The 25,454-nt window shown below is 44.2% G+C and overlaps 2 protein-coding genes across 3 annotated transcripts in view; both read left to right on the forward strand.

The window, feature by feature from the left end:
• Nucleotides 1–4,273, forward strand: part of kif18a (kinesin family member 18A) — a 48,740-nt gene extending 44,467 nt beyond the window's left edge. The window contains exon 19 of the mRNA XM_058629036.1: nucleotides 4,183–4,273. Within this exon, the coding sequence (XP_058485019.1) occupies nucleotides 4,183–4,227 (45 nt within the window). The 3' untranslated portion in view covers nucleotides 4,228–4,273. The remainder of the gene's footprint in view (nucleotides 1–4,182) is intronic.
• bdnf (brain-derived neurotrophic factor) lies at nucleotides 4,197–25,091 on the forward strand. Of its 2 annotated transcripts, none has more exons than XM_058629039.1 (2): nucleotides 4,197–4,270; nucleotides 24,019–25,091. In XM_058629039.1, the coding sequence occupies exons 1-2, from the start codon at nucleotides 4,217–4,219 to the stop codon at nucleotides 24,868–24,870; spliced, it is 906 nt and encodes a 301-aa protein (XP_058485022.1). In that variant the 5' UTR covers nucleotides 4,197–4,216; the 3' UTR covers nucleotides 24,871–25,091. The 2 variants fall into 2 exon arrangements, with proteins under 2 accessions (XP_058485022.1, XP_058485023.1); XM_058629040.1 differs by lacking the exon at nucleotides 4,197–4,270 and adding an exon at nucleotides 10,469–10,913.
• Nucleotides 25,092–25,454: the final 363 nt, after the last annotated feature.

The following is a 25,454-nucleotide window of genomic DNA, read 5'->3' on the forward strand; positions in this document are numbered from 1 at the left end:
TGTTTTAATTAGACGGAAAGGTGTGTATGTTTACTTATTTTCACACCTAGTCATCTGCTTAATTGGTGTGCGCCTGATGAAAGGTGGATATATTATGTTATTTGTCATCTGGTTTGGTAGAGAGCCAGACTTCACACAGGCTAAGTCATGTGCATGTTGATGCCATTCAGTCGTTGGCCGTGGAGGTGCTGGAGGCAGCTCTGTTGATGATGTGCAGGAAGCCCTGAAGCAGCGGCCCTGAAGGCCAGCAGGTGGCTGTGGGTGGATGTGGTGGAGCAGCTACAGCCTTGGTGTTTTCATCCACATCCCTTAGTGAGGAGACGTGAGAAGTGGGAGGAGAACTGCTGTTAGTCAGAACTGAGGACTCTGTGTACGGACCATCCCAACTCTTCGATTCCTCTTCCACACTTACGCTAGCACATTTACCCCTGCTAGCCACATTGCCCTGGAGCACGGCAAAGGTGTCGACCCACTGCTAGAAGGTGAGGGCAACACCTGCATACTTAGGTGTGAACACACCTTTAATCTTACTCACTGTCTGCGAAAAACTCCAATAATCAATATCAGGCCTTTTATTACATAGACCCATAACAATGGGGGGGTGGTGGGGGCACCAAAGGGATTTCTGGTTTTAAATTGGCAACCAACAACTTCTGTGTCCCTCTGGGCTCCTGTGTAATCACTGTCGCAAAGACGTAACAGAAGCATGACGCAGGTAAGGACACCGGCCCTTTTCCTCAGAGCCAGTTTAATGTCATAATAAGCACCCCAGGGTGAGAAGCATTTTAGAAACACGGCGAATGCTTTGGTCTTCATTGGTTTGAACACAGAATAGTGCAATTCCTCTGTGCCGTAAAAGTCAAGTCCTGGAAACCCCCCCCCAAGTGGCCAAGAGAATAACAGCAAAGTGTATAGGGGATCAATATAAATGTTAATTCAGTTCAATTTTCTGCTTCCATTATGTTTAAACACCGTTTAAGATAACAGGTTGTCAATTTCAACCTATCAATACCCATGACAAGCAACGTAGTGGTGGCACAGTTTAGAATAGTCTCACATGTCACAGGTTTACAGTGCACAATCCCATCCATTTTCTTGCTTTATGTCTGTTTCAAAATGGTGCTGAAGACTATTAGGATTCATTTATTAGAAATTTACAAAATATAATGTGGTTCATTTACTATATTTGTAATGAATAAAAAAAAACAATGGGTTTAGAAAACGTCCAAAAGGTCCAATTAGTAGCTGTGCTGGTGCGTTCGTGACTCACTTTGTTCTCCATAAGCTCTGGGCAAACTCCATTTGCCAATGAAGGTCATATGATGTCATCAAAAGCACTTGAAACAGCTACTAAATTAATCTCATGTTGAGGTTGTTTCCACAGTCTGTTTCCAAGGTCATGGATAAACTTTGAACTTGATAGAAGTTTGACTTTCAGAATGACAGAATGATGTGTGAGTAGGTTTTACATGAAGATTAAAATATTCATTCCAAACTCCCCCACACACACTGCTTCCTGTTTGATCAGCAAACTATCAACCCTGACTGTAATTCCGAACATAAACTTGATTAAAATCAATAATTTAACCAGACAAGGTGAAGAGGAAGTTCACGTGTCTGGGAGCTGCCCAGTGTACTGTCACGGTCTCATGCTGTTGTTGTCGAGCAGGTGGGACTTTAGTGAATCGGTGCCACAGCACTTTGACAGTTGCTGTTGAGACAGAGCGCAGACAGATTTTCGACTGCCGTCTTCCAAGTCACGAGCCTCCACCTCTTCTGCAGGCGGCGGCAGCGGCGGCTGCTGTTTTTTTTATATCAGATAACGCTAAAACAGCTAAAACTCTTGACCTGTCCATTCCTGGGTGCCCACAAGTGCTTAAGCAGATAAAGATTATTGTAATCACCTGGTGACTTTTATGGGGGTCAGAAAACAGGGCTTTTACATAAAAACATTGGGAAAAAAAAAACAGTTATGTTCTAAAGCCTTGGCAATGACGATATGAGTTTGGTGGGGTTGTTGACCTAGACTGCTTAGACTGGATTTGACAGCAATGTATTTACAATGGTTGGTGGTTGTGTAACCTTATTTCCAGGAATACATTGTTATCATGAACTGTCCAGGGTGTACCCTGCCTATCGCCCCATGTAGCTGAGATTGGCACAGCACCCCCCGCGACCCTCTGGTGGAGGATAAAGCGGCAGATGATGACTAACTGACTGACATTGTTATCATTTGCAAGGTCATAGTTATTTTCTAACCTGTGGTGCATTATTTTAAATATGTTCTTTACATTCAAACCAGTGTCAAATAAGTTCACACAGTCAGACTCTCTTCTGTGTTTCTCAGTATAGCGGCGTTATGTCAAAAGAGGCAAAACAGAGGCAACAGCAATATTGTGCTAGTAATGCAAACAGGTTGGAGGGACTGAAAACACGTTTGATGTGTTTCTAGCATGGTACGGTTTGGTTTGGTACGTTTCGGGGTGGTAAAGCCCTGGGTCAGGCTTGCGTATCGACTGAGAACAGTACCTTTACTTTTAGATATGTAGCATGACGACTGCTTGGTTTGTGGGAAGCAGTCAGGGAAGGGTTCCCAAAAAATGGAACGGTAGGGAGATTATTTTGGTACTATTCCCATTGAAAAATACGTACCGTACTGTTCCACGCAATAGAATGGCTAAAAAAGGCGCCCACAAAAAAGTTTGAGAAGTGAATTCTGCTGCTCTGATAGTATTGCTTGACAGAGCCTGTCTTCAATTGAATGACACAGCATACAAATAATGTAATATGGCTTATTTTCAAGATCAAACAGGCCAAAATTTAAGCCCTGCAGCTTTAATTTCTTGCATGTTTTGTAATGCTATTGTAGAATTGAGTTTAGTATTTATATGTTGTTGTTAAATACGGTTATTATACATATTAAACATGGCAGCAACTGAAGATGAGCTGCTGAAGCTCAAACCAAGCATCAGAATGCAGAATAAAGGAGATTTAAGTGACTTTGAACGTGACATGGTTGTTCATGCCAGACAAACTGCTGATCTACTGGCATTTTCACACACACAACCGTCTCTAGTGTTTACAGAGAATATACTGAACATATGGAACATCATCTATGAACGCACAAACATGGTGAACTTCGATGCGGATTAGCTTCAGCAGCAGAAGAACAGACCAGACTCCACTCCTGACATTTCCTGTGATTAATGTATAATAATGTATAATAATGTTGAAATATAGATTCTTACTTACATTTTATTCCTCTTGCTCTAGTGTGACACTTGTTGTTGAACATGTGCGATGGATATTGGAACTGTAACCTTCACAAAAACAACCCACAGCCCAGAGAATGCGACCAAACTTAGAAAAAATTTGAAACTACCTACCCTGACTGAATATTCTGTCCAACTTCACAATAAGATGTAGCTTAGCTTTAGGGTTGTTGGCTCAAAGTCCAATATTGCAATAAGTCAGTCAGTGCATTTACATGTATGTTAAAAGTCTGATTTTAGTCAGACTAAGGCAATAATTTGATTTTTTTAATGTCATGTAAACACATTTGTCCAACTAAACTCGAGCTAGACTTAGTTGGACTAACATATCTGGATAATGCGATTCATAGTCCGATTACTCCTGTATGTATACTCTTAGTCAGACTGGAGTCGGACTTAGTGTAGGAGACGATGGATGTACAGCAGGTCCTTTAAAATGCGTGTAAACATGGTAGTCGCACTGACATTGTACTACATCACATTTCTTAAAGTCGGATTAGCACAACCAGATAATGCGACCTTCAATCAGACTAGCTGGCTTAGTCCCTTTGCACATGTCCTACAATTTCCTGGGACACAGAAGAAGAAGAAGAAGACAACAGCGACAAACATTTTTGATGATGGGACCGAATTTATTATTTTTAAGTTCATAGATGGTAGGAAAACTCAGAACAGTCTCAGGACAACTAACTGCTAGCTAAACTGGGAATGACCTAATACTAACAAGCTCAGTAGAGGGCATATCGCCACCTAGTGTATCGGAGGTGAATTGATTACTAGTGTTGGACACAGTGCTCGTATACTGGTACAAGTAAAGTTGTCCATTAAAGTGTGCATGCAAGCATCACGGGTGTGACCAAGCTGCGAGACTGACTTTAATACATTTTTATTGTTTCCCTTCTCTCCACAGAGATCAGCTGAGAATCTGGGACGACGAGACAACCATGCAATGTGAACATCTCTGTCGGCGTGTGTTACATGTATGTGCTGCATTGAAGGTCAGTGCCTCGTACCTCTGCTGCGCAATGTTTGGCCGATCATGAAGGGGCGACCATGTGCAGAGTTGCCACGCATGCAAAATTTCAGGTCACTACCTCTGGGAACCAATAATGCCTTTGGCTAAGCAACAAGATGCAAATACGTCTATTCAAATTCGCATCCACTCCATACACATTTGAGCTTACAGGAAGACTCAGCGCCACAGTCTAATCTCAGTGCACTGCTGCTGCAGAATCAAAACATGTACGGTCATTTTAATCATGAATAAGTCTCTGTCCTGGGAGCACATTTGATCCAAGCCAACGTTGGATCCATATCTCTGTGTTTGTGTATTGTTTTAGCCTAAGTAACGAAACTTGCTACTGTATTTTAACACAAGTGGATGTGAAATCTTGACGTTGGCTCGCCTTGTGTTGCTCACTGTTGTTTGGCAGTGCAGTGGCAGGCCCAGATTACCTGTCTCACCCAGGCAGTCATAAAGCTAATGGCAGACACGCAGCATCCGCCACTCTGGGCCGTCGAGCAGACGGAGGTTAGTCAGAGTTAGGAGATCAATGCACTTATATGTCACACCCAGAGCTCTACATTCCTCCCCTCAGGCACTAAAGACAGAGTTTACATAGTCACCCTGTGTTTCACTGGTAAAAGACGGCTGATGCGGGAGCAGATAGAAAACCCTCAATATCACACCACCTTCAATTTCAGCCTGCTAAGCCACTGGGGCAACCCAAATATCATCCATCCTGACACTGTCCGTCACTCTATAGATAGAACAGCAAAATTAGCACAAATGCAGCGCTTGCCATCATCATGAAATATGGTGGCAGTGGGGCGATTATTTACGGGCCGCATTACTCTCTGAAGACCTGAGCTCTGAGTCACCGACTGAACCTGATAATTAATTCCACTCTCCACAGAAATATTATGAAGCTGCGCGACAGAATGACAGATGTACAGCATGAAGCACATTGTCAACAGAGTAACTGGATTAACTGTTGTGACGCCCTCATATAAGACAGGATTTGTTTTGAAGAAAATTGTGTTTTTATGTAAATGAATCATGTAGGCATGGACATTTCCTGGCGCTATTATCCTGACCAAAATAATTGGTAACGCTTTACAGTAAAGTAACATTATAATTATTTTTGTAATATTACAGTAATACTGTCTTATTTCTAATGCAATTCCCGGCTTGGTAATATTACTCCTTATAATATGAGCAGATGATATTAGGTTACATGTAGTAATATACTGGTATTAGCTTGGTATGTTTTTACTGCAGCAATAATAATTGTTGCAAGAATTATGATTTATATACTTAAATATAAGCAGAGACTTTTGCACACAATTTACCTCCATTTGTTTGTGCATTTGCCAAAAGGGATATAGACATTTTCTGAAAGCCACAGAGAAAACGATCAATTTATCTTTATATATTCCCAAAGAAACGTCACCAAAAAGATATATATATATATATTATAACATATAATAGAAAAATACATGGACAAATAAATGCTAACAAAACAAATTACAAAAACAAATAAATCTAATAATAAACCTAAGTATATACTGTATATACATATATATGTGTGTATATGTATATATACTGTATATATACTGTATATATTATAACATATAATAGCAAAATACATGGACAAATAAATGCTAACAAAACAAATTACAAAAACAAATAAATCTAATAATAAACCTAAGTATATACTGTATATACATATATATACATATGTGTATATATATATATATATATATATATATTATAACATATAATAGAAAAATACGTGGACAATTACCAAAATATGTTACAAAATGTTGTAATGGTAAATACTATGTTACTAATGTTTCAAAAGAATACTACAAAAAAGTACAAATAACAGATACAATACATAAGTAGATATACATGTTTATCTACTTTTCTATATCTATATATATGTAAACAGCTTCTATATAGGTTGCCATTTCATTTTCTGACTTTTTTTACCAGCTTATCTTTGTTTGCAGGTTAGAAAAATGGTGCAAAAGACACCAGCCGTTTGATTTACTGCTGTGTAATCAGAGTATTTGTTGTTTTCTGTCTGCTCTTTGTTTATCCCCGAGCTCAACTTCCTGTAGATACAAGAGGTAGAGAGGGGAAGATGTGCTGGGATCTGACAGTAAGAGAAAACCTGCTATCAGTCGGGCCTTCTATTTTTAACTGCAGGTGCTAGTAACACATGACGTGGGGCTCTTGTTATCAATATTTATGGAACAAAGATTAAGACAGAGTAATGATACACACAGCCTCGACTGGATCCATCCTTGCTTAATAGTTGTCATTATAGCGAGGGGGGGGGAAGGGGGGAAGGGGGGAGTGCTGATAGACTCAGAATTTTAGGCTGGCTCTCAACATTTTAGTAATGATTTCAGAGACCGGTCACGGCCCTGATGTGATTAGCAGCATTCAAGTATGTTGATTCAGTGCTGAAATGGCTTTAAAAAATACTTTACTTTGTGATCTCAGTGATTCTGTACAATTGTCATTCACAGGAATGGTTGATTTAAATCACACAGGATCCCGTTTTAAAGGTCTAGTGTTGAACATTTATATTAACCTATACGTATGTTCGTAGAAGTGTGTAATCACAAGAGCTTTTGGCTTTCAGAGCCTTAGCATAAGCATCTTATATGAGTGTTAGGCTCGGGTCATGCTTTGACAAAGTCCGCCATCTTCTGCTGCCATGTTTCTACAGCAACACAACGTGGTTCATGTTTTGAAGCATGAGCCTCAAAACTCAAGCCACCTAAACGCGATGCATGAACTGAAAAAGGAAAATAGTACACCTAAGTCTTGTAGCGTAAGTGACGTAAAACTGTGCTATTTAATTGGACGACCGTCTTTGTCGCAGTATTTGAGCGCTAGCAGAGATTAAAGTTTAATTTTTTTATTAATCCCCTTAGGGAAAGTATTCCTCTGTATTTGACCCATCCTAGAATTAGGAGCAGTGGGCTGCCACACTGAGTAGCGCCCGGGGAGCATTGGGGGTTGGGTACCTTGCTCGGGGGTACCCCAGCCCTTTTTGGCCAGGTGGGGATTTGAACCTGCGACCCTCCGGTTACAAGTCAAGTTCCCTTTGACGGGACAAAGTGTTTCCGACTCCACGACACTAGGGGTTCTCAAGTTGACCGCTTGTCTCACAACTTCTGATAACTTTAGCAGGCAGCGAGTCGCTAACATGTTGAGTGCCGTTCCGTGTCTTTCCACCATCCATCCAAGAACTTCAATTTGGGTAATTATTAAATTCAGTCTCTATATCAGTCCAAAACTGTGCCTGTCGTGTCTTCCTCGGTCCAGTTGAACAGTAATTGTCTGGGTGTGTTAGTCCACCTTTGGAATACAGAAATGTAGTACTATTGGTGTAGTTGGTGTAGTGTTTAGCACTCTTGCCTTTGCAGCAAGAAGACCCTGCTTTCCAGTTTTCTCCCACAGTCCAAAAACATGCAAAATTGGGTAAATTGGAAACTCTAAATTGACCATGATTGTGATTGTCTATATGTGGCCCTATGATGGACTGGAGAACTGTCCAGGGTGTACCTCGCTATTGCCGTATCCCGATCCCATCCCATAGGGTTGGCTGACATTGGGGGTACAGGTCGCCAGTCCATCACAGGGCAAAAACACAGAGATGCACAACCATTCACTCTCACATTCTCACCTACAGTCAATTTAGAGCCAATTTAACCCATGACATGCAAACTCCACACACAAGGACCCTCGGGCAAACTGGCATCCGCGCCGTTGACCTTCTCGCTGTGAGGCAACGGTGCTAGCCAGATCCATTCATCCGCGAATTCTATACCCATATTGCAAACCATTGGCTCCACATTTGAGTAGCAGCGGTTGGACCAAAATACCGTCCACTCAACACATTCGAAGTTCCAGGAGTGAGCTCGAAAGCGGTGAAGTATCTTGGCAGACCCCAGAGCAAAATGCCATGCAATCATACGCAACCCCAGGGGATGAACTGTATGATCTGCGACCTCGGACTCTGCCATAAGATATTGTGGTGAAGAGTGCGGGGGAGGGCACGGATAGTGGAAAAGGGACGAGCATGAGTCAGTAACAGAGTCTGCGAAAAAGCTGTGGGAGCAGAGGAAGTGTTAACAACATCACAAGTAGGAGAAAGTCAAGTTACCACGTCAGGAAGCAAAAAGGACTGAGAGTAGGATGATGGTAGGAGCCAGAGAGGTGATGGGACACATAGTGTATATCCTGACCGTTTAATCATGTCAAGCAAATGAAGGAGGGATTGTTCATCCACAGCATGCTGTCCACGCCGAGCTCATATGTGTTACCTCTCTCTTTACGTCACTCCTTTTCATTTGTCGCCTGCTATGAGTAGCCATTGTGCGACCAGCCTACATTTAGAAGGGAGCGATTTCAAGGCTAATAAGCCATGTGTGACTCCCCGTCCAGCATGTGCTGGCTATATGGCACATTAACAAAAAAAAGAGTGAAAGAAAAGGGAAAAAAGTACATCCTTCTTGGACAAATGGTGACGACCACCGCTGATAAATCATCCTAATTTTATCTGATTATGCCATCTTGTGTCTTTAGCACAGAAATGTATTGAGTCAAACTGCAGGAGAAGAAGTTTTCCTGGCCGCCGCCTCTACAAGCGAGATGACAGAGTACATGCGTAGTCAGACCAAATTAGAATCAACTGTATTTGCCAAGAAAGGCTCCTCTTTTTTTTTTTTTTTTTTTTGAATGTGTGAGATGCTTTTGCTGCAATATTGACAAGTGACACTGACAACAAGGCTATACTTACATCTTTTTGCCTCTCTCTCACTGTCTCTCTCTTCCTGCAGCCATAAAGCAGCAGAACAGTTAAATCAGTGCCTCACAGGCCACAGATGAGCTGGGGGTTTAGCCCTCTCAGCTGTATTTCCTGCCCCATCATGCATCTTCACAAAACTTTGGATAAGGACTAATTCATGGGAGTGTGACTATAGAACCAACAAGGTGTCATGGAGAAGCAGATGTTTCTGTGCCTCCCCCCTCTCCAACTCAAATTCCTGTGTTTTTAACTTTGACACATTATAATGTAATGATGTGCAGCCTCTTTGACGTCATACATGGGTTGAATGATGATACAGAAAGTTCAATTGATTAAATGTATTAAAAATCCTCCACTGCAGCTGCAGCAGCAGCAGCTTTAAGTTCTACCCCCCCCAAAAAAACACTTTATTTTATCCTTTTTTTTCCCCTCCACATTGTCTCCTCGCAGACGCACGCCTCTCCAAGGTTCCAATAACGCACTGCCCACGCTGCGTGATTTCCATAAACTATGACAAAAAAAAAAAATTTATACTAAGAGAATGCCACTTTGGAAAGTTTTTGGTGCGCTGGCAAACAGTCAGACAAATATCACCTATTACTCATGTTACTTAGTACATTTGGGGCTTCACTTGCAAGCACAGCGCGTCGTCACTGCATAACAATCAGATGGCTGAGTGTTTGGCAGCAGAGCAACTGATGGAATTTTACTGAAAACAAGACTTTCGCCTTTGAACTTGCGCGTATATCCTCCAACGAAAAGTAGCTCTTTTTTTTTTTCTATTCTCCTTTTTTTTGTTTTGCTTCACACGCTCCTGGCAGTGTAGTTACGACTCTGGAGGAAGGTGGATTACCCTTTATTATTATTATTATTATTGTTATTGGTAGTAGTAGTAGTAGTATTATCATTATTATTATTATTATAATAGATATTGTTATTTCTCATCTGTCCGAAACAGACACCACACACTCCTTGACATAATTTGACAATGTAAGTATTTAATGTGCGTGTGTGTGTGTGTGTGTGTGGGGTGGAGGATTAAAGAAAGGGGGGTATGGGGGGGGGGGGCATTTTGAGCAGCAACAAGTTCCGCCAACAACTTGACACATGCATGGCTGCTGTTCATGTGATATTGGTGTCGTGCGTGTGTGCATATGTGTGTTTGTGTGTGTGATGAAATTGCATTTAAATGCCCATGCAGTTGTGCGTAAATGCGTAATAAGCCTTTGTGGCCCTGCGCCAAAGAGGGAGTCAACACAAACAAGTGGATTTGTGTGTGAAGTTTTTTTTGGTTTTTTCCCCTCTCTTTCTTTTATTTAATGTCTCCATCATTGGATGTAAAGATTAGTCAGGAACTATAATGTGTGTGTGTGAGAGTGTGTGTGTGTGTGTGTGTGTCCCTCTCCATAAACTTGGACCGCCGTCGCTTATTTCAATCACGTAAGACCCCCTAATGGCGTTGTCCGACCGCGGGTGTTACGCATATCTGTTCAAGCTCTTTCTGACAACGCAGCCTTGTTGATATTTGTCTTGACTGTGGAGAGAGAGCCACCACCATCACCACCACCATCACCATCTCCCACCAAAAAGGTGTTGTTGTTGTTGTTGCCTGCGAGAGTTTAAGCACGCCTGCCCGACATTGCAAAGGGTTATTAGATTCATACAAGTCAGCGAAGTGGTGGGCGATCTACTGAGCACAGCAGAAGTTCTCATATGATGACTTCAAACAAGACACATTACCTACCAGCATCTGTTGGAGTGAGTGGATATTAAGACACTTCTGTCTCCAGGAAGAGCGTAGGGCAAAATGGTAAGTGAGATTGCAATTGGAAAACACGCAGCATAATAAGGGGGATGATTACCGGTAAATAGTCAGTGCTTTGCTGATGTGGTCTGTCTGCACGGCGTTGCTGCTGCTGCTGCTGCTGCTGCTACTGCTGCTGGAAGGAAGGAAAGGAAAGGAAAGGGTTGGACTCAGTGGCTACACTTGAGAAACTCAGTGTATCGAGAGCAAATGTCTGCTGAGGCTGCTGTTGACACAAAGCTGGTGTGAGGAAGGAAAAGATTGTGTGGCTTTTCGTGGCTGATAGAAGGATATGCCGGTACAGTGAGAGGAGGAGAGAGGTAAGGAAATGTTACATTGTGTCTGTGCGCAAATGTGTGGATACAGTCTCTCTGTGTATGTGTGTGTGTGGGGATGTATGTTCTGTTTTTTGAAGTGCTCGTGTTTAATAATGAGAAAGAAAAAAAAGCAGCAGCAACATGTGCCTCTTGTCTGTGACACTTGTCATAAGAACAATGGGGATCCGTATCAGCCTTCATGCTGGTTGTCATTTGACACGAGAGTGAAGCCTCTCTTCTGTTTTTTTAGGGGGGGGGGGTGCGACTATGCACTGAATTGGACCGGCGTTATTATTATTATTATTATCATTATTATTATTGTTATTCCTGCTGCTGAGGGTGATGATGGTGGTGATGAGGCTATAAGGTGCTGTTATGTGGAAGGAAATGTCCGACTTACATGTCATCATATATTAACAGGACTGCATGGTGTGGGCAAAATAATACACGTGACAAGTTGAAGAGAGGAGAGAGGAGCAAAAAAAAAAAAAAAAAAAAAACATTTCAAAGTGGGCACAGACAGAAAAGTAGCTGATCTACAGTAGCAGATGTGTTGTTGGTCTCTCTCACTTCCAAGCCTTGGTTGTGTTGAGCTTTCAGCACGTTGGACAGAGACACTGGAGTCGTGCATGGACTAAAAAAAAAAAACCGCACAAGTGGACGCCAACTCTTCTCCTTCTTCTCCTTCTCCTTCTTCTTCCTCCTCTCTTCCTCTATGTGACCAAACTGGGACTGGTTTTTTTTTCCAACTTTTGGTAAGCTCATTCTCCCGGAGCCCCCCCCCCGTGTGATCTGACACAATTGACGGGATTTTAAAGAGGTTGGAAAGAAATATTCTAAGGCACAGGACAGGAAATAAAAAAAACAGCCGTGCGCTTTAAGATGTAGATGTTTTGGGTTTTTTTTTTGGTTCGTACAGAGCAGCGCGAAAGTTTTCCACGTTAGGGCGTCTGGTCGATTGTCGGTTAACACGTAAGCCCCCCCACACTGCGTTTAAACTTTTGGACATGCAAGTGTTCGCCGCGGAGATCTGACCACGCACTCAGTGGTTTCCAACACCTTGTTAAAAAAAAATAAAAAGAAAGGTAAGAGCTATTGTTCATGTCACTCTTTTTCTTAAGGCGCTTCTTCTTCTGCTACTGCCCCCCTTTTCTTATATCTATCTATATGTATAGATAGATACAGGAACTTCATATATATATATATATGAAGTTGGTCTTATTCATAGTGTTTTAGTGTCGGCATCAGAGACCGAAATAACTCCGAACATGAAGCCGGATCCAAGTCACCATCATCCTCTTCATTATTCTTGAATTATTGCTTCATTTGTCCCTGCAAGATTGAAGTTAACCGTTTGTTTTTCATTTAAAACGGGCGACATCTGCGTGGGTATTCGTGCTGTGCTCTTGTGCGACGTGTAAAACTGGGGACTCGTTGTCGTTGCTTTTGGGGATTGTTGGTTTTTTTGTTTGTTTTTGTTTTTTTTAATAAGCTTCTTTTTTTTTTTTGCTTTGCTTTTTTTTTTTTCTGTGGAGTTTCCGAACGCTGTCACTGCTGCAACACGATTTGCGTAATCGTTGCGTTGTGCCTCATCATGCTCCCAATATGGGACTTAAAGACGCTGCAGTGATCCTTTTCCCCCTCACAGCCTGCACCTGCTCCATCTATCTATCTATCTATCTATCTATCTATCTATCTATCTATCTATCTATCTATCCATCTCTTCTCTGATCGTTTGATATCCCCTTGGATTTTGTTATCGACCAAAAATAGCCCCATACTCTTTTACCCCCCCTCCAACCCCCTCCATCCCTCTTTCACCCCCCCATTCCCCGTCATCGCCATCAAATCACTTGTGTTTTTACTACGCGACCGCTCCACGGTTTCATTCATAAGGTGCTTTTCACTTCACCTGCCTCTCTGCCCCCCCCTCCACCCCCCACCCCTCTACACGGCTCTGTATCAAATGCAGACTATATATATAGATATATATATCCATATATGCATATATAGATATATATATGTAAAACAAGGCCATTATGACTTGATTGTGTTTAAATTTCAGCCTCCTCTCTCTCACAGCATTACATTATTCCCGTGTTGAAATATTACAATAAAGATGGGCGTGGTCAAAGTGCCTCCACTGACACATAAGTGTGCGCGTGTGCGTTGATTTGATATGCACTTGTTCGGCGTCTTTCTTTCTTTATTTATTTTTTTTGATTTTTTTTGCGCCCGTGGTGTGGGAACGCGCGTGAAGCCGGCGGTGTCACGTGACGCCCGTCAGATTGCGATGATCGAGGTGACACAGGAGTGCTGTCTGTGTATGATGTGATGATTTTTGGTGATTGGGGTGATTTGATTGTGCGTGTGTGTGTGTGTGTGTGCGTTATTGCTGCCTCCAAAAAGAAATCGCACGTCGCTCCGATGCAGGAGCGGTGGATGTTGTTCTATTTCCTCTCCTCCTTTCCCACCCTGTCTCCATCTCTCCTCTTCTTTTTTTTCCCCTTTCTTCCATCAGATATTTCACATCGCGTAAAACTGGAAGAGAAAAGCCCCTAACGCCCACTGTTTCAGCCGAGTCCTCTCTTGCATCGGCTGCATTTTTCAAATAAATTCTCCCAAAACGAAAAGGTGAAAAAAAAAAATCCCAATTCATGAATTATACAGACTTCCCCCCGCTGGCTCCTTTCCTATTTCCCCTCCTTTGCTTTTTCCCTTTTTTTTTGTAGATCAATTTCTACACATTACAGCCCCATTACTCCTCATTTTTATATGACAGTGAAACCAAAATAGATCATATTCCTCATTATGGGCTGCCCGACATTCATAAAAAAAAAACGATCCTTGAATAAACGCTGCGTCGCAAACGCACGTTTCCCAGGCTCATATACGCAACAATGAAAGCCAATCAGTGAGTGATCTAACAAAAAAACAGTGAAGGATTTTCACATCACAAAAATGTGCGTGTATTTAAAACAGAAACAGGGAGAAAGAATGGCCTTTTTATTGTGTGCGCTTTGTTTGCTGCAGTGTGTTTTAATTCCGTCACAAATGTTGCATTTCCCCTGCAAAATGCCTGTTTTCTGGTATTTTTTATTATTATTATGATGCTTTTTTTTTCCCCCTCCATACTGAGACGTGGGATTATGGTGTGGGCGTGGGCGCGTCGGGTGGAGGAGGAGGGATGAGCGGAGGCGGTTTAGGAGGGGTCTGTGGGGTGGCACGACACACTTTGTATGTATGAAGGTTTTTTTATAGCACTTTTCTGCAATGTACGTCAGCGGATCACTCCATAAATGGGGCTGCGTGCGCTTGTGTGCGGGCGTGCGTCCGCCCGCGCGCGCGCCTGTGTGCGTGCGTCTCCGCGTGTGTTATCTTTACCGAGAATCTCCCCTCTCTCTCTCTCTCTCTCTCTCTCCCTCCATCTCTGTGAGTGAGTGAGTGAGTGTGTGTGTGTGTGTGTCTGCACTCTCAGCTCTGCAGAGTTGGGGTGGGCGTCAATAACAAACCTGATGGTAGGTTTCTCTGCAAAAATCAGATGAAATTCTTTCGGTAGGCCTGTTTTATTTCATGGGGAAAAGGGAGTAATAATGATAATAACAATAATAATAATAAAAAAAGAGAGAGAATAATAATGATATTGTAGATTTTTTTCATTCAGCTAAATGTGTTTTTTCTGTTTTTTCACGTTGGCCTTTGTGTGTCTTCTTCTTCTTCTTCTTTTTCTTTTTTGTTTCCTCCGCTGCGATCAATTCCTCTGCACTTTAGGGACTACACGGATTTGGGGTTTTCAGATTAAGAGCGTTTACATTTTCACCTCATTTCATTTCTTTAAAAGAACAGGTATTTGTGTGCGCGTGTGTGTGTGGGTGCGCGCGCGCGCGCGTGTGTGTGTGTTTTATAATAATAATAATAATAAATGTGTATTTCGGATTGTGCTGGCCCACTTTACCTCAACGTTTTTTCATTCATGAAATGTCTTATTTACCCACGCTGGTCTCTGTGTGTGTGTGTGTGTGTGCGTGTCAATTATAAATAGGTTTCGATTGATTATTTTTGGTGCTTTATCGATGGCGGAAATCGAGTCTCGCGCGCCTGTAGGTGGACGTCACAGCCTGAATTAATCACCTTAATCATGATTAGGATATACGTCGCGCGCCGCCGCCACCGCCGCCATTCACCACCAGTGCTGCTGCTGCTGCTGCTTTAGTCACCACCACCACCACCGTCCTCCTCCTCCTCCTCCTCCTCTTCATCATCTTCAACACCTTCATCCAATTAACAGGCTTGTTTAAACAAGTTCTGGCAGGAATCTTTCTTTTCTTTCTCGTGTCTCCCCCCCCCCACCACTCTTTAATTATCAGTTATTCGTCACAGTGGCGTGGATGTGGGGTAGGTTTGTGTGTGTGTTGTGTTTTTTTTCACAGTGACGATGCCCACGACACGTTATTAATAATCAGTGCGCGTGTGTGGAAATAGTTGATCTGAGTGTGAGGACTTTTTGTCTTATATGTCGGACCACTGCGGGACTACAGGGATTCATGATGATGATGATGATGTGCTCTGGGCTGCGTGCGTATACGTGGGGGTGCGTGCGTCATATGTATATATATCTATATATAGATATATACTATATATCTATATATACATCATATATATAGTATATGTTATTGGAAACGTGTATAATGGGGTAAAAATGGGTGTTTTTTTGATTTTGCTTGCAGGACATATTTGGACATTTGCATGTGGGCTGTGTTCTGTGGTGTGTGTGTGTGTGTGTGTGATTGGTGTGTTTTCATTCAGCAGCATTCAATAACCACGCAAAAGGTTATTGATGCTGTGCTGATATTGGATTGTGAGGATGGAGGGAGGGGAGGAGAGGAGGAGAGGAGAGGAGGGTATAAGCCAAGGAAAAAAGACAGACAGACAGAGACAGAGGGAGGATTAATAGCCTGTGGAGTGATTCTCAGTCTGTGCCACTATAGATATGTATGAGGATGTGAAAAGGAGGGAGCGTATATTTGGAGCTTAGCAGCCTGGTCTTCTGTGTCTGCCTGATGATTACAATAAAGGTTATTGTCATCACAGGAGGGATGGCATTAACTCCTCACACCGGCGTCTGATTATGAGCGACCTGCACCGAGTTTAAACTCATCAGCCTGGAGTTTTCTCAGCTCCCGTCCAAGCTCAGCCTCATCCCCCCAGTTTGACGTCACCAGACCTCATACGAGATGTTCCCTCAGCTGACGCGCTCCTTCTCCTTTATTGCTCAAGGAGGAATGCAATTTCCCTTTCATCAGAATCCCCGCATCACCTCCCTTTGTCCCCAGCCAAAATGACATTTCACAAAATGTCATTTCGTCCGTGTCTACACGGGTTCCTCTCTTGCACAAGGAGGCATAACTCCACTTGTTAAGTGCAGCTTTCGTCGGTGCCGACCTGTCAGCGTCGTGCTGCCTTTGGCAAGAGGAGCCTTGAAAGGTTATACAAGTGTGTCGTGTTGTCAGCTGCTGTGTGTGGCTGTTTCTTCTCTCTGCTGCACAAACAGCACCCAGCCCAGCCCCCAACCAACCAAAAAAAGAGAGAAAATGTTGTGATGTGAGAATGTGAGAAGAGAACTTCCCAACTGTTACTGTGAATCACATGTGTAGCCACCGACGAGGTGATTAAAACCTGCAGGAATCTGCCACAGAACATGGCAAAGACGAGCGCTTTCAACCAACACCGGCGGAAGTCGCTGCCACTGGCGTCGTATGGAGAAATCTTAAACCTAAAGAAATCTTACACCTCAGTTCCAATGACATATGGTGCTCCAGCACTTTTCGGGGTGGACTCTGGAGTCGGCAGCCAAGGCCGCTGCTGTCGTGCTCGTGTTTGACCCCGAAGACCCTGAACTGTCACAGCTCCCTCTCTGCTTTCACCAATTTCATTCACAACTTCATTCACTGCAGGCCTCCCCCCCCCCCCTTGAGCTGTGCTGTATTTGCAGAAATGAGAGGGACCATGTTGTTGTTTTTGCTCCTCTAATGAGATGCCAAGTGATTTATTTATGAATTACTTGTTTGGAACAGCCCCCATGTGCTGTGTGCATTTTTTTTTTTTTATCCTCTTTGGAGTCATGTCGCTCAGTGATTGCTGATGCAACTCTTTGTCATCCAGAGTTTGCCCTCACCTCCTGTGAGCCTTCGGGGAGGGCTATATCTATCTCTGTGTGTCCCCGGGTGTGTTGGAGGTGGGAGTGACTCATTAAGCAGGTGTGTTGCATCCACCTCCCATATACTGCTACATGCCAAACAAGAGCTCGCTCCGGCTCCACGAGCTCGTGCAGGGGGAAGAATCATGGTGGCAATATAGCAAACACATCACAATAAATCTTTGCTCTGGACCCGGGCCAAGTCACGGTGGGATAATGAGCTGCTATTTCCCCCATTATTGCTCACTCTTGTGTTCATCAGAGGTGGAGTTTCCAAAGCGTTCATCACCCGTTGAAAGGTTGCGGCTCCACTGACATCTTTATTTGAATTCGACAGTAGAAAAAGGGGGATTCATTGTTCCCAGTTTGTTGTGGAAAACAGAGCAAAGCATGCTTGGATCTCTGGATATTCAGATGCTTTTTTTTTTTCCTCCTGTGTAGCTGACATTTGGTAACATTTATAACCTGAGAAAGCTGTAGGGTTATTTTACACCGCAGAGCAACTTTGCAGGGGGATGTCGTCCATCTGTTATGTGGAGACGGCTCACTTGCAGAATTGCACAAGCGTTTTCCAAGAAGATCACATCTTTGTTAGACTCTGGTGGCACCCGGATGTCTTCACAGCAGCAAAAATAACAAAAAACCCTCATCTTAGCTCACTTTTAGGACTGAACTGACACACTGTAACAGAGGTGCATAGTTTAAGACTCAAATACCTTCATTCCTGAAGATGTGTTTGACATAAAAAAACACCCAGACTCCTATTTATATGCAGCACTGGTGCAAGAAATGCGTTTTTTTTCCACCCTTGTTTGACTAAAATAGGCCCCATGTGTGCATCACGACTCAGAACCTGGAGTCTGAAACTGAAACACAGTGCATGACACCTCTCTGGGCTTCCAATACGGAAGAGGACGGACTTGGCTTGACTTGTAGCTTTTTGCTGCTTAGACGTGAGTGTGCGCGGCGTTGGTGCAGGCTGCGCCGTTCGTATGCGGGCAAACAGAGGGGTGGGAGGCGGGGGGGGGGGATGCGCATGAATGTAGTTCCGCCTCGGGGCTGTTGGAGCTGGAGTTTGGTGGCGACCAGTCAGCCAGCGGCAGGTCACATGTTGCAGCGTCATTGTGTAGTAAAGTTACTGTATTGCGAAGAGGCTCCTCATTTCAGTTCCAGAGCTCTCTCTCTCTCTCTCTCTCTCGCTCTCTCTCTCTCTCTCTCTCCCTCCCTCCCTCCCTCTCGCTCGGTGTCTCTCTCTCTCATCCAGTGGTGCTGTGCCGCTGTGGCGCTTCTTCAGCATGCGACAACTTCAGTTTCAGACGATCTCTCCAAAGGAGCCGCGGTGCAGCAGCCATGGGAGTGCATTACCTCAGCCATGCAATTTCCACCATCAATAATTTAATCTATTTGCTCCAAAGCTGAAGACAGAGATATCGTGAAGCTTGTCGGGAGAGAACAGAGAGGGGAAATATACCCGCATTTAAGTCAATTACTCAGGGAGTTGTCCGACAACTCATCCCAGATGACACTGCTGTCCTGTTGAATGGTCTGTTTTACGACTGGGCAGTGAAAGGTATGTCTATTATTATTATTATTGTTATTATAATAACAACCATTGTCGGTGTTATTATTATGAGCAAGTTTTGTATGTGTATGTCTAAAAAGGAAAACAAGTACCGTGATCCAGTCCGGTCGTCCTGCGCGCAGACAGCGCCTCAGCCCGATATGCGTAACCTTATCCTGGCGTTCATTAATAAAAAAACGGGAGTTATTATGTTGATTGGGTTTCCAGTGGAGAGAACACAGGCTCAGCAGATGTAATCTGGAGAGAGAGAGAGAGGGGGAGAGAGAGAGAGCATGTTGTTTCATCATGATGAGAGCAGCAGTCTGAGCAATGTGACTGGTTATTAGAATTTTTGTGTGTGTGTGTGTGTGTGTGTTGTTGGGACTGGAGAGAATCCAGCGTGCCTCTGCACTTCATGCGTCAGCCACGTTTGTGCGTTTTAATAAGTGCGACTCCACGCTCATAAACAGCTCAACCGAAAACTTTTTCTTTTTTCACCCCCCACCCCCCCTTCTCTTTTCTGTTGCTGTGTTTGCTCATCTGACCTCACACCCTGTGACCACACACACACACACACACACGCAGTTTTTGTATGGTTGTTGGTTGGAGCAAAGGTGGGGAGAAGAAGAAGAAGAAGAAAAAAACTTTGATGAACTCATTAAGACTTTATAGGAAACTCGAGACCTAAACGCCCAGCGTCGGCCGGCCAACACACACTGTTGAAGAACTCCTGGACAGAATGAGCACGGATTAAAAAAAACAAAAACAAAAAAAAGTCTCATTTACAGCCGGGGCGCGCGGCTGAAAACAAAACAGCTTTCTTTCATGTGAGCATATCTCGCTGCACACGAGTTTGGGATGAATGGATGATGGTGTCATGATGAGTTAGTGATGTTCTTTCCGAAAAATGCCAAAGTGGAGCCAAATTCCTGCTCGGAGGTTGTGACTGAATGCCATACAAGTGAAGTTTACAACCTATTTACAATTACGCACGAGGGAAGAAGAAGGTGGTCCGTGCGTCCTGGGGAAAGGAGTTGACTTTGTTTTATCTGTCTGTCTGTCTGTCTGTCTGTCTGACTGAAGGAGACAGAAAGAAGAGATGGGAGGAAGGGAGAGAAAAAAAAAAGGAGCCCTTATTATATCACGGTCTCACACGCCCTCTAGTGCACAGACTCTGGTATTGCAGCGCTGTCACTTTGAACCTGCAGGTCTGTTGGTGTTTGTTGGTTAGTTTTCAGGTTTAAAGGAGTCATACGTTGATTTTTTTACCATCTTTTTTTCTTTTGCTAAGACAACACACGTGTGACTGACTTAAAAACTGTTGCATATCAACGATGTTTGGGGCTTTAAATGTGATTATTGTGTGTGTGTGTGTGAGTGGGATCATTCAGCAGCTTTCTGAATGCCGGGGCTTTCTGTGGCAGTGGCTGCGGTCGGGCTCCCGGGCTGCAGGTATAATCCTCCAGTAATGCTCGTCTCTTACTCAAACTGTGTCTGCGTGAAAAACAGATCTGGAAGGAGAAGCAAGCTTCCACATGTGTCAGCCATTGCTGCAGAACGGGGTCCTCGGGTTAAAAAAAAAAATTGTGCTGCATCTGTTTCTTTACATGGCGAACATGACAAAACATGTCGCGGGGTAAATAGCTCGCGCAGGCCTGACACAGCTCTGAACAAAGACAGGTGCCCACGAGGGAGCAAGGGAAAGAAATGTTGTTATAGGTCACACATTTCTATTCAAATGTAGCGGGGCACATTCCCCTCGTTCACCTGCTTGTTTTCGCCCTCCTAACGGTTTCCCCGCGACGTCTCGCGCGCCGTTAGCGGAGATGAAGCCATAAAGTGTGTTGACATGTGCGCGGGGGGGGGGGGGGAGACTGGGGGCACATTACGGGCCGTGCAATAATACGAGTCATGCTAGCCCTTTCATGCTTTGGAGGCACTTTTCAAGCGTCTGTCAAAGGAGACATTTATCACTTTAATCCCCACCTGGCGCGGAGAATAACCGCGCGAGGGGCTAAGTTACATATCGCTGTCACACGGCGCTGCGCCTCTCAAAGCAGACGAACAGGTGGTCATCTGGAGATGCCGAAGCCAAACAGTGCGCCACGCACTCACCTGCCCCTATTGTCCTGGGTGTTTCATGCTCCGGGCGTGTGCATAAAGCCGTGTTTGAAAAGCAGTTATTGCAGCAGGCTTTATTCATCTCCACTCCGCGTTATTAGCTCAGTATACTCATCGCGGGAGTGACTTACGGCTTTGATCATATTACACTCACATGACCCCGTGTATTCCATTTTAGAAGTGTATAATGAAGGTAGAGGAAAAACCCTTGCGATGGCGACGATGGATTCTGCAGGAAAAAAAAAAAGTAGACGAAGCTCCTCTCTTGGTTTATTATTCATGCTCATTATTGTTAACTCACAGGCCGCGTTTTTTATTAACTGCGAAATCCTCATAAAAAAATCCTTCGTTCACTGGATGTATAAAACCAGAGCAAAACCAATCAGTTGTCACATTTAGCCTCTGGTTGATACAAGCCAGAGCTTCTCCACCAGTCCCATAGCAATTAAATGATTCATTGGCTTTATCGCATTTTAACAGGATGTTGATTGAGAGCATAAGCCATATTGATTGTCCTGATGGAAACAGGAAATCACAGAGATAGAAATAAAATCATTTGTTGTTCCCGGTGTGAGGATACCCGGGGGAACGGCATGCAATTGCACACTGTTGAGTGGCATTACCCCCAGCAACCTCCTCCCCTCCATTCTCTCCCCTATGGAGACCTGGAAGAGACGTCATCTGTGGTTGTTATGCTGCGAAATGACGCCGGCACTCTCTCCACCCCCTGCTACTGCAATATTACCCCTGTGGTCTGTTACGGAAGATGCAGCACTCTTCGTCTGCACCATTTCCAGCATGAAGTTTGACGCCTAACAGTAATCAGCTCTCTGCCGTCATTTCCCTCATGTGGAAGTGGAACCATTTGAGCTCGATGCTGATAATAATATCAGCCTAAATGCATCCTACACATAAAGCTCATGACTGGGCCTCTGTCCCGTAAACCTACAGGATTTTCTGTGCTGGGAAGCCTCACAGAAGATTCTTCTTCTTGGAACCCACCATTGTAGGGTTAATGCCTGTGATGCCTTATTGACAGTGGTAATTATTAACTCCTTGTTCTTGGCTTTGTTCCTCATTGTTGTTTTAGTTGATGAGAGGAAAAATACCCCCCCCCCACCCATCTCTCCCTGCAAACACATAGAAGCTGCCTCTCCCCACGCCCTCCTCCCCCCCCCATGTAACACGTACACTCACACTCACTGTGGAGGGAGCACGTCACAGAGCTTGGGGAATGAGCGGCTCATTAAGAAGAAGGATGTGATATTTTGAATAGAGCCTGTGAGACTCCCAGCACATCTATTTTTAGCCCAGATACCTCTATGGCAGTCGCCGTGGTGTCGGTTAATTGCAGCCACGGCCCCAGATACCAATTAAGAATGAAACAAATGCTTTTAAGGTGGGGTTTTTTGCTCCTCCCCGTCGGAGAGGTCCTCCTCATGTCCGTCCAGAGTGGGGGCAGTGAGCGTGTTTGCTCGGGTGTGTTTTCCTGTATCAGGTCGGGACATGCGGCGTGCTGTTAAAGCCTCGGTCCGGCTATTTTTAAATGAGCCCCAGTGGAAGGCAAGATCCAGGTTTCCTTCTCATGATGCTTGCTTGTGTGTCTGTGGCTGTTGGATGCCGACCCATGTCTCACTGACTGCTGCGAATCTGAGCGCTTCTCAAAGGTAAGGGATGCGTGTGTGTGTGTGTGTGTGTGTGCACTCAGGCAGGTTGATTTGCCGGTGGAAGGACGAGCGTGGTGCCGCCGCTCTCCGGAGCCTTGAGCCTCAGCGCTTCGGGGAGCACAGTGTGACGCATCTTTCTGTCATTGAGTCTTGTTTTTCGTGACGTCCGGTTAGTGTCACCCTCCGCCGTCCGCCTGCCAAAGACAAACGGCGTCCCTCAACAAACTCCTTCCTCCCATTCATGAGTGCAGGGGTCTCATATCCGATGTGATTCACCAGCACCAGACCATAATACTGTCAGTGGTGACACAGACACGGCATTTCCCATGGGTGCATGGGTGTTGCTATAGTGACCTTTTTTTTTTATAGTCAAATTATAATACATGAGCTCTTCAAACAAACAAAACAAACAGAGGAACAGTCCTTATGTAAACACAGCGCCTCTCTGAATGCTGTCAGCTCACTGCTCACCTGGCTCACAAGGCCCATTATCTGCCACCTGTCACTTTTATTATGCATCTAAAACGATTGCCTGTAAGGCCTTTACCCACACACAACGTGTAAGAATATAATAATTAGAACATTTTTGTTCTCAGAAACTCAGAAAACAAAGTTTAGGCTTCTGTTTCATGTGGTTTTGGACACAGAGTCAGATTAAAGAGGCAGAATAGGAACTCCTGTTCTGTCATGTTTGGGCATCGGTCGGCCTCTGATAGAAACATTCAGCGTGTCAACAAACCAAGTTCATAAAACGTGGGGAACACATGAGCTTCACAACTCGGTGGTTGTAAATGAGTGGCCGTTGTAACATCCTGCCGAGATAAACTGTTTACACTTTAACACACGAGTAAAAAAAAACAAAACAAACAAGAAGAGGCTTGTAAATGATAGCAAGCCCGTGAGGATGTAGTGACATCTATTTGTGCTCTTTTATCTTTAGTAATAAACAATCTCTCTGACGCCGCGGGAACACAGCTTTTGTGCGTCGCTGCCAACAACAATAAAAAGCGACGCCAGACTTCACATCGACACAGAACGATTACAGTTTGCAAACACGGGCGACGCCGTGCCAATATCAGTTTAATAAAAGAGAGTCTGTGATTATTTCAAGCTCTCCCTCTCTCTCCAAGGAAGAGCAGTGCGCTTAAATGAGACGAGATGTTGAGAAGAAACGTGGATTGAAAATGACTAACTGTCTTGTTCTCTCTCCTCCCCTCTCTGTCTCCTCCCTTTTGTCTCCCCCCTCCAGTTCCACCAGGTTAGAAGAGTGATGACCATCCTGTTCCTTACTATGGTTATTTCATACTTCAGTTGCATGAGAGCTGCGCCCCTGAGAGACGCCCCGGGCATGCGGGGCCACCGGACGGAAGGCTACTTGGGCGCTGCCGCCGCCGCCGCCGCTGCCGCAGCGACGGCCGCACGAGGCCACGGGACTCCACAGGGCGGCAGTGGGCCCGGCCAGCGCGGGGAACTGCCCTCGCTCACAGACACGTTCGAGCAAGTGATCGAGGAGCTGCTGGAGGTGGAGGGGGAGGCGGCGCAGCTGGGACAGGGGGCTGATATGAGCCAGGGAGGCGGGGGCCCTTCCTCTGCGGTCACCGCAGAGAACAAGGATGTCAACCTGTACGACTCGCGGGTGATGATCAGCAACCAAGTGCCTTTGGAGCCGCCCTTGCTCTTTCTCCTGGAGGAATACAAAAACTATCTGGATGCCGCTAATATGTCCATGAGGGTGCGGCGACACTCCGATCCCTCACGGCGCGGAGAGCTCAGCGTGTGTGACAGTATTAGCCAGTGGGTGACAGCTGTGGATAAAAAGACGGCAATAGACATGTCTGGGCAGACAGTTACCGTCATGGAAAAGGTCCCTGTCCCCAATGGCCAACTGAAGCAATACTTTTATGAGACCAAATGCAACCCCATGGGGTACACGAAGGACGGCTGCAGAGGAATAGACAAGCGGCATTATAATTCCCAATGCAGGACAACCCAGTCCTACGTGCGAGCGCTTACCATGGATAGCAAAAAGAAGATTGGCTGGCGGTTTATAAGGATAGACACTTCATGTGTATGCACATTGACCATTAAAAGAGGGAGATAGTGTATAAAATGTATAGATTTTATTGAAGAGTTTAAAAAAGAGAATAAAGAGAAAATATCTATTTGTATATATACATAACAGGGTAAATTATTCCGTCAAATGAAAATTTTATGGACTGCATGTAAAAAAAGATGAAGTTTATACAGTAAAAGTGATACTACAGTCTATTTATTGAACATATTCATGACCTTGTAAACAATTAAAAAAAATCTGATCAGTCATTTGCGCCCAGTTTAAATTACTATATCACATTCCTCAAGACATTGTGATTTGTTTACGTTGCCAAGAATTAGACAAAAAAAAAAGAGAGAGAGACAAGGAAGAGAAGGGAGAGAAAAAAAAACCAGGCAAGGAAAAGAGCGAGAGAGAGGACAGTTCCATCGTCAAAGGCTTGCATGCTGCTTCAATTGTGAATTGAGAAATCCTCCACTAACAAAAAAAAAAGGATATGATGCTGACCAAAAAAAAACAATAAAAAAAAAACATTCCGTTTACATTCTCAGCAGAAAACAACTTTCCTCTCAAGTAATTTATCTGTTTACTGTTCTAAACTTCTCAAGGTAATGTTGAAATTACATACTATG

This window comes from Solea solea, chromosome 5, assembly GCF_958295425.1.
Source record: "Solea solea chromosome 5, fSolSol10.1, whole genome shotgun sequence".
In the NCBI taxonomy this organism is placed as follows: Eukaryota; Metazoa; Chordata; class Actinopteri; order Pleuronectiformes; family Soleidae; genus Solea; species Solea solea.